The sequence below is a fragment of the Magnolia sinica genome, chromosome 19 (genome assembly GCF_029962835.1).
Source record: "Magnolia sinica isolate HGM2019 chromosome 19, MsV1, whole genome shotgun sequence".
Classification (NCBI taxonomy): Eukaryota; Viridiplantae; Streptophyta; class Magnoliopsida; order Magnoliales; family Magnoliaceae; genus Magnolia; species Magnolia sinica.
Genome location: NC_080591.1, coordinates 15,448,269 through 15,463,662, shown reverse-complemented (window position 1 = coordinate 15,463,662; position 15,394 = coordinate 15,448,269). Strand labels below are relative to the sequence as shown.

At 37.3% G+C, this 15,394-nt stretch overlaps 1 protein-coding gene across 1 annotated transcript in view; it reads right to left on the bottom strand.

The window, feature by feature from the left end:
• Positions 1-2,725: 2,725 nt before the first annotated feature.
• LOC131234802 (uncharacterized) overlaps positions 2,726-15,394 on the bottom strand; it is a 52,757-nt gene continuing 40,088 nt past the window's right edge. Inside the window, exons 9-15 of the mRNA XM_058231770.1 lie at positions 14,233-14,318; positions 13,983-14,031; positions 13,651-13,707; positions 13,448-13,578; positions 12,206-12,289; positions 6,270-6,339; positions 2,726-3,506 (exon numbers count right to left, since the gene is read on the bottom strand). Of these exons, the coding sequence (XP_058087753.1) occupies positions 3,033-3,506; positions 6,270-6,339; positions 12,206-12,289; positions 13,448-13,578; positions 13,651-13,707; positions 13,983-14,031; positions 14,233-14,318 (951 nt within the window). The 3' untranslated portion in view covers positions 2,726-3,032. The remainder of the gene's footprint in view (positions 3,507-6,269; positions 6,340-12,205; positions 12,290-13,447; positions 13,579-13,650; positions 13,708-13,982; positions 14,032-14,232; positions 14,319-15,394) is intronic.

Below are 15,394 nucleotides of genomic sequence, written 5' to 3'. Positions count from 1 at the left end.
GGTGTAGATTCAAGAACCATGCAAAAGACAAATATATGGTATGGTTCAGATAATCACAATCCGAAGTTTAGTTCGGACCTGATTCAATTAACCGATGAGATGGTTGTATCCAATATGAAGCATGTGATAACGAAATAATCTTTTCGGTGCTAAATGGTCGCATCTTTGGATTAACAGTTTGAATATCAGATGGTTGAGCTGTTAAAATACACACTTTTTCTGTGCACTTCTAAGGATGGAAAAATAGTTTTCCATGCCCATGAAATCTGTCTGCACTGCATCGACTTATAAATAAAAAAAACCCTTGCAACTTGTGTTTCGATGAATCATTTTCTTTTTCTCTAATAAGAGAGAGTGCATGAGGTAAGGAGATCTCGACCCTTGTTTATCCCCTGGGTCCCACTATTAGACTGATCCAGGTCGTTGGAACGTCTTGGTGCATCTTCTGATGGATCCCATTAGCTGCAATTCGCATCTTCTCCATACGCGACAGTGGATTATTTTTTTTATTTTTATTTTTTAAAAAGTTGTACGCGTTGGTTTAAGATGTACAATTACCAACTGGGATAAATAATCATAATATCATAAAGTATCCAAGCAAGGCATGAAAAAATATCCAAAATCTGATATAAAAATCAACTTGCCTTAAAAGTTCATTCTATCTTATAATTACAATCATGAAAAAAAAAAAATCAACATCACAATGAAAATATAATTCCAAGTCCAAAGCTCGTCCAGCCTTGTTGGTGAGCCTTACCTGAGGTGCAACATTATCGCAATGCACAACTATCTTCTTTTGTTGGGTCATCCATGGAAATATGGGGGCCACACCGTATACGATCAACGGGCAAAACATACACCTTAAAAAAGGAAGGTGAGAAGGTAATTTTCTATCCGATGAATGACAATAATCCAATCAAGCTTACTTTTCTCTCGGGTCACAATCTCACAAGAAGCTTAAGAAACAGGACATTCATATTAGCGCCGTGGGAGCCCAATGAGTATGTCATGGATCTCCATAAGGATTCTATCTTCAACAAGGATCCACCAAGTTCATGATCTAAAGTAGATTGAATTTTGAATGAGAGACTGATCATCAACGAATAGCGAAGTGTCCAGAGATAAGAACATGGATGATTCTACCAATGGTTGGATTAGTGATATATCTACCGTTTCATATGTGGTCATGACAACTAAGAGCTAAATGAAAAGACCAACTATCGAATTCATGAAATCTAACAAGGATAGCTCGCAACAACACAATCCAATTATGTGATCCAAGTTGAAAGTATATAGACAATCTTTTTCCATCAAAGCTGATGGAACAAGGAAGATTACATCACAACCACAACCATCCAAAAAAACGTATGCTACAAATGAGTGTTACATGATTCAAACTAAAGGCCTAGTTTTCTCGCACTCAAGTATGATAAGGACATCCAAGCCATCCACAATTAGTAGAACTGACCTGATCCAAGAGAGGCCCACCAACATAGCCAATCAGTTTTCAAGATCGACTGGATGGACCGGAGCAACAAATGGTCCTCATTCCTCTATCAAATATGCAAATCAAGGCTGCGCCAAGTCGAACCGAAAAGCATGAACCACAAATAGTTTCTCCACTTCTACTGGTTGCATCTCTAGATGAGCAGTTGGAATATCAAGTGGCTGACCTGCTAAAATGTGAAAATTCCATTTCTGCGCACATTTTTTTAGACGTATTTCTGTGCACATAAAACATGTTCGGACCACAAATGTCTCCTGAAATTTCATCTCCATTAACTTAAGAACCACTCCCAAAATGATTTTTCCTTGGTATTTTTAGTAGTACTTTTAGTCTTTTGATTGGTGCTTTCCATAAGAAATTATAACAAGTTTTATGTGAATAAAGCCGCCTTTTCTTCTTCTAACAAGGAGTGCACAAGGGTGAGGAGATTTCGACCCTTGTTTACCTCCTGAGACACACCACTAGGCCAATCCACGCCATTGGAACGCCTCAGTGCATCTTTCATTGGATCCCCTTTTGCAGGAAATTCACATCTCTATATGTTGGGGACCCACATATCAAGCTCTGCATTTAAAACTCCTTGAAAAAAAAAAAAAAAAAAGATTCCATGGACATCAAAATGTTGCACATTGAAATTAAGAGTTGCAATGGGCCAGGGTTGGCACTAGCCCAACCAAAACAGGTTCAAAAGACCTTGGCCCTGGCCCTATAAGGAAAATGGTAAAGTGATTGAAGGCTTTTAACGGGCCGAATTTGAGATTTTATTTTATTTTTTAGGTATATTCTCCATCCACCATAAATCCTGCGTATATACAATTTTGATCCTTCAAAGACTCAAATCTAATAATTATATTTAAACCACACATACATCTACAGGTAACCATAAACAATTGTATTTTAACCATTATAATGGCAGCCGCCAACAGATCAGGTTGCCCAGCATAGCCACCCCTAATTTGAAATGGAAACAAAATCTGTATGAACATTTTTCCGAAGAGATCACAAGACTGAAGCTTTGTTTATTTCATTGGAACCAATCCTTAAAGATAGTATGATCCACCTCTAACCATTATGATTCATATAACAAATGAAAATATTTGCACCCTTTACCGTTACTCTTTCGGCACAAAACACCATATTTGAATCAATGATCCAACATTTAATCCCAACTACCAAAGTCTAATTAATGACTGTCCAAATGATACCAACTACCAGGGTTCAGATGCCTGGCATCTCCAGATGCTTTCAGTGACTCAGAATGCTGATTGATGGTCCCTATCGAGTGGCCAAAATCTTATCAGATCATATTGCCGTCTGTTTGCAGGCCACTGATCTCAGGGTTAGTACCATTATGTATACAGGAATTTTGGAAAATCCTCCATACATGGTAGACCCATCAGATCAATAGTTCAGAAACACAGGGCCTGCTTATACAGACCACGCACAAAGACACCATGTATCCAGATGCATCAGGGCCCTATAGTTACTCTAACACAGATAATATAGCATACCTGCACAAAGCTCTCTATTTTCGGAGCCATGCTGCCGGCAATACATTTCTCAGCCTTCTCTTAAAGATGATGAGAAGGGCAGAGCCCACCAATGGCCAGGTTGTTACGATGGCAATGTACGCAAGCAACCACATCGATCGTCCGTTCTGTCGAGTGAGTTGATGCAAGCATTTTCTCACAGGGGCAATAAAATCATGAAGATCCTTACCTTCACGATCAAACTGTGAATTTTGATTTGAAGAGTGGGCAGTGTCATGCACAGTAACTTCGTTCACTTGTGTTGTTGTGTCTTCCCTTCGGTCTGTTTTTGCAATTGTGTCCTTTGTTGTCTGATCCTGAATTATCTGGTCACCAGATAAGCCCACCATGGCTTCCTCATTTATCTGGTCACTGTCCAATGCCATCACCATTCCATCTTCCATCACATTTATATATGGGCTTTTATCGATCGATGATTCCAGAAAGGAATACATGCCAGAAGTCTGCATCTGCAGTGCAAGGTAATGAATGTGAGCAGCATATGTTGGAAAATCAAACCCAATTTGTTGCTTCAAGATTGTTATTACTATTTTTTTAATAGTGTTAAAGCATCTATTAGAAAGTTCCTTAGGATGTGCATAGCCCATGGTTTAGAGATGCAGACAGTTCATCTGACAAGTCTGACCATGGATGGACCACACCCCGAAATCTCCTAGAATGGAAGCTCCCAGCCGTGCAATCTTTGGTCTTTATGCAGCTGTGAAAATCTTCTGTATTTCTTTCTTAACAATCTATTGTATGCCACAGATTGAAGTTTTCTTTTTTCTTTCTTTCTTTCTTTCTTTTTTCCATCAAGATACATGCATTGTTTGGCCCATCATATCAACAGTTGGGATTATCAAACTATGGGCCCCATCTGTACAAATTACAGACTAAAGGGTAGTCGATCCATATCTATGGAACCAAACTTACAAAAGTTTTTAGAAGTAGCAGTCAGTCTGTAAAGTGTTGGCTTCTGCTTTAGCAAACTGTGTTGAGTTTTGAGAAACCTTGGTCAACTATAATAAAATTAGGTACACCCAATTTCAGATGCAAGTTGTTTCTATCGTCGAGCAGTGAAGGGAGAGCTATATATAAATTTGGAATGTCATTTGTGGAACTCCGCTTGCCTAGAGATTGTAGGTAGTCTTAATTAGAAGATGCCTCTTCTCATCTAGAGATAGCTGGTAGTCTTATTTAGAAGATGCCTCTGCTTATCTAAGATAGCAGGGTCTTAATAACCTAGCATTCTAATATTAACAACTGTTTCTTCTGCACCAAAAAACAAAAACAAAAAAAAAATTAAAAAAAATTAAAAAAAAAAAAATTAAAAAAAAAAAAAATTAAAAAAGAAAGAAAAAAAGAAAATAGATCAATCTATGTAACTTAGTTCAAAGGAAATGCAAAATTTTATTAGCACCTATCAGAAAGAGAATATGTGTAGTCTATGTGGTGTGGACAACTCTTCCGAAATTGTACCGTCCAAACACGTGCCCGTATTAGCATGACAACCTTTGACACATCCCATCTAAGAAACTTGTTTGTTATGTTTAATTAGTTGGGAAAAGGTTTTGATGATGATGATGATGATGATGATGATGATTTGTTATATTTAATTATTTTTATTCTGTATTTTTTGGGATACGTTTCTACTATTTAGATTCTTTGGTATGACTATTATTTCTTGTATATTTTTACATAGAAATAAATACAGTACAGTATTACAAAATAATATGCTATTATTTTAATCTGTATGGAGTGTGTCGCCAAATTTGACTTTTAACCATAGCTTTTAAAACTTGAAAACTTGACTTGATTAAAATGCTTGTCGAGACTAGTAACTCAGTCGAGATATTGAGTCTGGAGTGTCAAAACCTGGTAATTTTTAATAATATACAAATATAAACATGATTGATATTGATGAGTAGAGTTGGCTTTGGCGAGCATTTTCGAGTTTTCTGAGTCAAGTCGACTCACCCCAAGCTTTTAATAAGTCTTAACTAAATCTTTGTCTTTTTAAAAAAAAAAAATTGTTTTCTAATTTTTTTTAATTCTGACTCTCGATGAAATATGATCGTATCAAGTCAACTCAGCTGATTCTGTTTTTAACAGCTTTTAATAGTCACTTTGTTTGACATTGACGCACATCTGCATACATGTTACATAGACAAAAAAGAGACTCCAGAATGGAAAACCATGTTCCAATAAAAAGCTAGTTACAGAAATTCCATATTTAGCAATAGAGTCTGCATCCTCATTGCCATCACTCAACATGATTGAACAAAATACGAAAAAAACCCTCAAGTCATGTATTTCCTCTGAAATATCATCACCAAGCCTTCAAAGGATTGGGCTCTAACCAATCTTACAATGAATAAAGTCGAGCAAATCAAGCTACTAAAGAGATGGAAGGTGACCAAGAGCACAAACCTTTGCGAAGTGACAATCATTAAATACAGTCAAATTGAAGAGAGAATCTATGATGGCCACTATTGAGAGTACATAGTCAAATCACTCACTTAAAGACAATTGGAGAAATAGAGTAATTCTGATGATGAGTGACGATATCAGCTTGATCTGTCAGCAACAGACCCATACTTTCACATAAATAAAAAGGTCCACAGCAAAGAAACGATCACATGTGGTTCTATAGTGACAATTAGGTAATATTTTCACGTAAGTGAGAGGTCATCAATAAAAATAATCTTCAGAAGGACTTGGTTGATGTTGGAAAGATAAATGAGTAGGAAGTATGATACATGTGACTTGCACCATATTTTATGGTGCACATTAGTTGTGTAGGATCATTTATTAAAGGAAGACCCAATTGCACACATTCCCACTGCCCATGTAGCTAATTGTTAACATTTTGCCAATCTACCATTTAAAAGCCAGCCTTAAATTGCTAGAAAGGCTAAGACAACGACATTGATGATACACAATTATGCATGTAGGTAGTGCATATGCATATGCATATGCTATACACACACACACACACAGTCCTTTTTATTTTTATTTTTTGCTCTGGCCCATGTTCCCTGTAGTCGTATTCCTTGATTTTCTAGCTGCATATGGTTTGATTGATTGATGATGATGACGACGATTCTAAAAAATGATAACAATATAAACAGAAACAGCAATGAGAATAATAATTAATATCAAACTAATTTTATTTTTGTTTACTAATTAATCATCATTATTGTTTTTAGGAAGAACAGAGTCGTAAGCAACACCTTTCTCTGTCTGTGCATGAAATGGCTAGAGTGGAGTACACTGAGGAATTCATCAACAGCTCTCACCCACCTGCAAAGATGAGAGTAAAATAAACCACGTTTGCTACATTTAGAAAGACATACAAGTTATGACGTCCAGGTTTGGTACGTTATGGATCACAGATGAAAAGTCCAAGGGCTCAAACTGAATGGACCCATCCATTTTCAGTGGGCACCTATGAGATAAATACCATGTCCCACCATACCAGCCGATGGGAGCTCCACAAACTGCCTTCATATGGTAGCCCAAGGACTAGCATCCTTTTCTCTTCAACTAATATCTTGCCAATATGAACACAAATTCATATTAGTGCTTGATATGGGTGTTAGATACGACGACTCCGCTTGAAAAACTGACATGGCATGCATGCATCTCCATGTATATATGCATGAAAGTGAGGAGGCACATAGTGAACCTACATAAATCTCTATAAATGTCTACAAATATATGAATGAAATGAATACGTGCATGTATTTATGTATGTATAAACATGCGAGCGCGCACAAGAAAACGTAAAAGAAATTTATCATCTTGAAAAGATCAAAATATGAAAACAGTTGGTGCAGATGGAAAGAAAACATCTATTGTGTATCAGAGTAAATTCATGCTCTCTCAAAAATATTGGCTTGAGCAAATCACTCGATAATACCCAATGACATGAGGTAAGTGCAATGATAAAATATTCAATGCCTGGTTTAGTTTGCACATCCACGATGTAAGGCCGATGTGATCTTCAAAAATAATAACAATAACATGGAAATTTCACAAAACAAGTGCCCAGTGATATGAGGTTAGTGCAATAATAAAATATTCAATGCCTAGTTCAGTTTGCACATCCATGATGATGAGGCTTAAAATGATGGAATCTTCATGTTGGACCGTGATGATCACATGGGTAGACCATGATGATCTCACGTGTGGTTGCTCATTATTATTGGGCCGAGACATGCGTTAAAATAGAATTTAGACCTATGCACTTTTCTTATGTAATAAGTAATAACTTAAGTATAGGAGGTATTTTTGTACTTGCTTTTATTGTTGGTGTCTACGTGTGTGGACTTGTGTATGGCCCTGCTAGGCTTGTGAGTTATTGGCCTTTAGTTCTTGGTTTTTTAGGCTTTAGTAGTTTATTTCTTATTTCCTTATTTGCCCTCTATTCTCTATATAGTCTCGCTTTTGTCTTAAGGGCATAAATGTAATTGTACCACTTATCATAAACAAGGGTTGGACAACCGACCCTAGGCAACACTCTTTTTCTTCTCTCAAATTTGTTTTTCCTTCTCTTTTTCTTCTCTCAATTTTTTCTTCTTTGATATGGTATCAGAGCAAGTAAAGCTACAATAACAATAAGATGGTTTGCATCGTCTAGGGTTTGCTGGAATTTTCTTTTAGGACAGATTTTTTTATTTTTTTTTTCCGGCTAGGATTTGCTAGAATTTCCTATTAGTACAAATTTTCTGGGTACTTCCACCCAATGAATAATTAGGATTCATTTTCAATCGAAGATTCTGCAGTCACAGGTTCCGTTGTTCCCATAGCTTCTCCATTAATGGCTAGGCCTGAACTTTGCAATGGAGCTCCCCAACTCAAATTCGTTCCCAAGTCAATCTCCTCAGTCTCTATTGACTCGAGGCTCTTTATTTTTTTGATTTTTCCTATGACCCGTATTCATCTAATTATGTAAGAATCAGTATTGATGCTTTATCACACTACCCTAAGTTCTAGCAACCTATTTGAGGACAACAATCAGGTCATTAAGCCCATTTTTAGTCACAAGATCCCCTTCTTTTTAAGGTCGGGTTTGGACATTCGTTGGATTCTTTTTAGCACATTTGTTCTTGTGATTGCTAGTTATAGCATTGATTTGATATTCTCCTAATTACTTGAAATCATAGATGGCTTAGATCCCACAACGCCAGAATGGAGCAGTTAGTTGTTCATTTTGAAAACCTTCACTTGCAAATTACAACACATAAACTGATGTCTGGCAATTGTCTAGAATATATACATGTTAGTATATCAGAACCCCCTAGAATTGATCCCTCAAATGTAGATTGGAAATCAAACAATTTGTTGGTTATGTCCTAGCTATTAAACTCTATGGAATTATAAGCTAGTAAAGATCTGGTTTTTGATATCCACTTCACGAGAGATTTGGCTGGCGGCCTATGAATTGTATGCTGGTCAAAACAATATGGCCCACATTTATAAAATTTAGTCATTTGAGATAGGGAGAGAGATCGATGTTTGATTATTACGCCAAGATGCATGGTTTGTGGCAAGAATTATGTATTCTATAGATGCAAAGGCATATGAAAGAAACATTAAGAAGAAATGGATCTTTGAGTTATTGGCAGGTCTTAATACTGAATTTGAACCTGTTCATGCTCAAATTCTTGGATCACCGTCTTCACTATCACTCAACAATGTGTATGCCTTACTACGATGAGAAGCGTTAGACAACTATGGGATCACCTGTAGTTGAGAAATCAACTTTAGTGACAGGATTCAGAAACTTTGATAATACCGGTGTTGGACATGGACAAGGTACATCTTGTTCTTTTTCTTCATTTATTCCAAATCCACATTTAGGTCTTGTGAAATTAGCAGATGGTGCTCGATACCTATTGGAGGAAAGAGTATTGTTTTTATTTCTCCATCGTTCTCATTGACCTTTGTCTTATTGGTTCCTAACATTGCATCTAATTTATTGGCACTTAGTAAGGTTATGAAGAAACTGAATTGTAGTATAATATCCTGATCATTGTGTCTTTTAGGAACTGAGGACAAAGAAGTTGTTTGGTGGTGGACATGAGAATGATGGATTAGACGTTCTTCATTTAAACACTTCAAGTCATATTAGTGAGTGTCTTAGTGTCAAGAAGGAAGAGCTTTATATTTGGCATTGTAGGTTTGATCATCCCTCAAGCCTAGTCTTACAGTCTTTATTACCTGCATCAGTTGAAGCTAGTGATGTCAACAACTTATAGTGTGAGGCTTTATCCTCCTATAGAAAAACTATCCGGTAGAATTTTTTTTTCTTTTCGTTCATTCAGATATATGGGGTCCAAATCCCGTTGTTGCTAACGGATTTAAATATTTTGTTTAGTTTATTGATCATGCTTTTTGTATGTCATGGATTTATTTGATGAAAACTAGCGATGAGGTTAGCTCAATTTTCATAAGTGTTTCATAGCTTGGTCAAAAATCAATTTAATGTGAATATTGGTCCTCTTCATATAGATAATACAAAGGAATATCCTCCTCATAATATGATATCTTATCTTTAAGAGCATGGTATTAATTCTCAAATAATGTGTGCATATACCCTACAATTAAATGGAACTGCTAAAAGAAAGAATAGACATCTTTTAGAAGTTACTCGTACTCTTCTTATTTGTGTATCTATTCCTAAATCTTTTTTGGTTAGATGTTGTTCCTACAGCCTGCTAATCGTCTACCTATTCAATATTTTTCGGCATTCTAAGCTATCTATAGAATTCTATTGCGAGTCTTCGGGTGTATCTATTATGTCTATAACACTAATCCTCGTAGAAATAAACTATCCAATCGAGCTGTCAAGTGTATTTTCTTGGTATATTCGTCTTCACAAAAGGAATATAAATATTTTGATCCAATTACAAAAATGTGCTGTCTCTATAGATGTTAAATTTGTTGAAGACACTTCATACTTTCCTGATGGACAAGCGGAGCACAACTCTATGGTTCTTCATGTTCCTATACTTGAGTCTGATCAAATAGTGTCCATCTTTTCTAAACCTGATAATGCTAGAGATAAGGGTGCCTCTGATTCCACTAAGTCCAACTTAAAAGTATGTGAAAGGAATGTTCACACTCCTATTATCTCTCATGATTCCACGAAGCATGCTCCTCTAGCGACAAATACTATGTTCCTACTTGTTTGCCTATTTATGTTGATCCATATTTAGACTCTTCCTTGGATTTACCTTTTTCTGTTAGAATAGCAAAAACACAATGTATTTCTCATCCCATTCAACGTTTTGTTTCCAATCACTCCATCTCCTCAACACACGTCCTTTCTTACAACTTTTGAGTGTTCTTCCACCACAATTCCTAAAAATCTTAAGGAATCTCTTATTTCTCTTCTGTGGTGTTAAGCTGTGGAGGAGGAGATGGTAGCTATTAAAAAGAATCATAAATGAGAGATTACTGAGTTACCAGCTTGGAAGAATCCCATAAGTTGTTGGGTGTAATCTCTCCAATATAATCCTGATACCAATATGGCCAAGGGTGCGCACGGTTCAGTTCGGTCCGGTTTTGGGGTAAGACCAGAACCGAACTGTTCCCTACGGTTCTAGGATTTTTGGAACCGGAACCGGACCGTTAGCACCCTAGAACCGAACCGGAACCGGACCGTGAAAACCGGTTCGGTTCCAGATCAGTTCCACGGTTCCGGACGTCGGATTTCACCACCATGCTTTTCAAGCTCAACATCTGGTCGTAGTGGGCGAGGCAATTGTCGACGAAGATCCTCAGCTCATTCTCCTGTAAGTGTTCTTGCACCGATGGTGCTCCTCAAGCCACCTCGTGTACTCCATGTCGAAGACGGCAGCCTTTGATTTACAAAATAAATGGTCCCTGTAAAACGAGGCAGCGCCGGCTATTAAAGGTGGGCCCAAACTGTGGACAGCGTCCACCTGACGATGGGGCCTTAAGATGAACAGCGCACGCTGTCCACATGGGTTCTCTCTAGCAGAAGAACAAGGAGAAACCCAACGTGAGAGAGAGAGAGTGAGAGAGAGAGAGAGAGAGGGCGGCAGTCCTCAGTTAGCGTCGGCGAGAGGGCAGGGCCGTAGGGGCAGGGCGCTCAATGAGAGGGGCAAGAGGGCAGGGGGCGCTAAAGCCTTTAGGGTTTTTTATTTTTTGTTTTAAATTAAAGCTCGAATCCACAGTTCGGATCTACGGTTCGGATCAACGGTTCGGTTCGGTTCTACAGGGCCCTAAACCGGAACCGATCTGTAATCAACGATTCTGGGAATTTTGGAACTGGAACCAGACCGTTAGCACCCTATAACCGGACCAAACCGGACCGATCCAACGATTCTGGTCCAGTTACACGGTTCCAACTGTTCAATGTGCACCCCTAAGTATGGCTCGACAAAAAAGCCCACCTTGTGGCTAAAGGTTTATATAGACTTTTGGTGAGGATTACTCTGAGACTTTGCTACTGTTCCTAAGATGAACTCTGTACGGGTGATTATTTCTCTTATTGTCAATCTGCGTTGGCCCCTACATCAATTAGACATTAAGAATGCTTTTTCAAATGGTGATTTGACTGAGGAGATCTATATGTGTCCTCGTAAATTTACTTGAAAGGGAGAGAACTAGATCCAATACAAGGTTGTAAGGTGGTGATCTTTATCCTCGCAAATTCCAAGATTCCATGGACTGCTGTCACATGGTAGATCACATAAACATTCTTGATTCATCCTTCCAGCGCTTCCAAAGTTTCAGGAGATCACTTGATCAGCAGAATACCCTTGAATCTTACCCATTGAAAGACATTGAACCCTCTCTTGGCTTCTAACCATCAGATGATTCTTCTAATCGAACCTTTTAGCAAACCTTCCTCCTTGCATTAATAAGTCGACTTACATGGAATTCCTAAGCTGAACCAGCGTTCAGAATGATGCTGCACCAGGGATTCCAAAGAGTATGTCTCACCTTCTTATGATCCATTTGCACACTTCCTCAACCTATATCTTGTTATCGTATAGCTCTCCAACAATGTTTTTCTAGAGCAATTTCCTTCTCCCCAAAATTAATTGGCTCTTGAACACCTTCACAGCTTAATTTCATCATTTTGAAGAATAAAAACTAGCTAGCAATTTGCGGAGAATGGATAAAAATCTACCATAATCTGTTTGCAGTTATCCCTTCAAAGAATGACACATGTCCTCCATGAGTTGTAGTCGCCAAAACGACATTTTTGTTTGCCCTATACAAGAAAAAATTTATCAGTTCTGACTGATACTCTGAACTAGAATTTATTTTTACTTTTATTTTTGAAACAGCAAAGTTCATTATATAAAAAGGGAATTTTACAAAATAGTACCTCATTAGTATGATATTTACATCCCAGTAACTTTTTAAATTAAGTTTTCATAAAGCTACCTCATTAAAAAATTTATTATCAAACAGACGGGTACATTCCATTAGTTTTCTCTCACTTCCATTAGTTTAAACTATGATTATTTTTTTTTCCAAAAATGACAAAAATGCCAATCAATTTGCTTAACAAGAATTAAATAGATACCCAAATGTGAATTTATTAATGAGACGTCATTATAATTTTATTTTCTTTTTTAATCTTTAAAATGGAAAAGAGTTTTTCTCTGGATGCCCATTGCATTGTAGTAGGGATGTGACCACTGGTGGGTGCTCCATGGCACCCACCATGACTTATGTGTTTTGCCTACATTGTCCATCCATTTTGCCATATCATTTTAGAGCATGAGCCCAAAAATGAGGCAGATCCAAATCACAAGTGGACCACGCCATAGTAAACAGTGGTGATTGAACACCCACCATTAAAAAATTCCTAGGGCCCACTGTAATGCCCACCATAATGTTCATTTTCCATCAACCTGTTGATAAGGTCACACCAACCAAAATGAGGGTAAAAACAAATATCAGCTGGATCCAAAAGTTTTGTAGCCCACAGGAAGTTTTTAATGGTGGGTGTCCATCACCACTGCTTCCTACAGTGTGGTCCACCTGATATTAGGATCTGCCTCATTTTTGGGCTCATTCTCTGAAATTATTTGAAAAATAGATGGACAGCAAGCATAAAGCACATACATAATAGTGGGTCTCATGGAGCACCAATACGTTCCTACTGCTAGCAATTGGCATCCAGAAACTTTTTGGTGGCCATTTTTGTCATTTTCTGAAAATTTATGATGGAAGTTGGAGAAAACTAATGGAAGGTACCCATTTGAGAATAACTTGATTAATGAGGTAGTTTAATGAAAACATAACTTAAAAAGGTACCGGGATGTAAATACCATATTAATGAGGTCCTATTTTGTAAAATTCCCTATAAAAAACAAAGTATAACATAAACAGAAAACTGAACATGATAAAATGGCAGCACCTGCACTCATCCCAAGGAATGGCTTCCTTTGTACAGAGTGGGTCATCCAAAGCACTGATACAGAGGAGAGGTACTGATACATTAGCCACGAAACTAGCACTGCTACAATGCCGGTAGAATGTATCCACAGTCTGAGCAAGCACAGTCCATTTTCAGTTAACTCCACGAAAAATCAAACAAGTGATAAGGCCAAACATTGATACCTCGAACTTTCCAACAAGACAAGTAGCATATTGGTCAAACTCCCGAACAGAGCGCGACTGTTATAACACCAAAAGAACGTAAAGATGGATCAAATTGGTCAGAAGATGTGAATCTGGATATCATACCAAATTCCAATGCCTGCTGAATAAAACCATTTTCTAAATTAAGTGTGGGAAGCAAAATGCAAAATTTGTCAATTTTATAAGATGTCGTGTATAAAATTTGCACTCTGCTTCTCCTCTAACTAGTAAGTCTTCCCCCACATTTGATGTGTATCGCAGTATCTATTAACACTTTAACCAAAGTCTGGAAAGCAGAGAAGGAAGAAAACCTTTTGAATGCCTTCCCAATCAGCAAGACGAGAATAGATAGGCTCATGTCTGCAATAAAAGTTAAAGAATTTGTTAATGCACAACCACTAATGAGGCTAAGAACTAGAGTTGAATATATAGAAATGTTAAACCCAATTAAACAAATGTGGAAAAAGATGCCATGAGTGTCATATAAGTTCAAATCACACCCTCCAAGTTAACCATATATTTATGTCCAAAATATCAGGTAAACGGTTAGGAAATACATACAATTGAGCAAAACCTTGAAGACCAATTGTGAGAATTCTGCCATAAAGCTTTTGGACAAGCTTGCGGTTTATGAACCGGTCACAAACCTGCAAATAAGGCATAAAAGCTCAATACTGAAGAATCTAACCATCACCAGCTTTGAAAATCTTCTGAACAGTATGAAAATTGCAACAGGATTTTTTTTCCTTTTTTGGAAAATAAAAACAGTAAGAGAAGTTGATTTGATTGAAGTTCCAAATGAAATTTCAAATCAGATTAACCAAAATTTTGTCCAAAGGGAATTCATAAGTTCAGGAACATCCAAGGTAGATCAATTGCAGATCTTTTCCCCCGCCCACCAAAATGGGTTATAAAATATGAATTCTATGGTGGTAGGATGGGTTGCGACCCAAAAACCTCCATTGAAGTATGGTGGCCCACGTGATGGTAGGATGGGTTGCATTGAATGCCATACACACACCACAGTAGGCATAGGAAAATGTTGTAGAACAGTCCTATCCTAGAACATTGTACAGGAACCAACCTCTTTAAAAAAATTTGAAATAATCCTTAAAGAAACCATAAATCTTCATCTGAAATTAAAAAGAACTCATTAAGAGATTTAAGGGGCAAGAACATACCTCTATAAATATTGAGAAATATTCAATCAATCAAAAAACTAAATTTTTGAGCTTCATAAACGTATGGAGGTGAAAAGGGAAATTTGATTTTTTTTTTTTTTTGGTTCCTTCGTTTAGGCTCCAATGCTCTTGAAAAGACAGCAAATGGACCTTCTTATAGGGCTGTTTGATCAGCCAAAATCTCGTCTTAAATGGTTTTGTGGATTTCTAGAATCAAAAAGTGATTTTGGGGGCCATAGGTGAAGTTGCGGTAGAGAGTTTAGGTCATGACGTTGAAGGGGAAGGGCTTTACAATGGAAAGTCTTCTTTTTTATATAAAACTAGGCTTTGTATTTGTTTTACACCATTTAAATATGCTCATGACTCTTTAGTTATATACTTGTTACACCTGTAAAGATAGTTACAGTTGCCTGATAGGTGTGATTCTAGAAATATACTCTATCCACATTAGGAGACCCACAATTTGAATGGTCTGGATAGATGTACTTTACTGCTACATATGAGGAGGATGAGTCACCACCATCTTTCGATTGGTGCTCAAC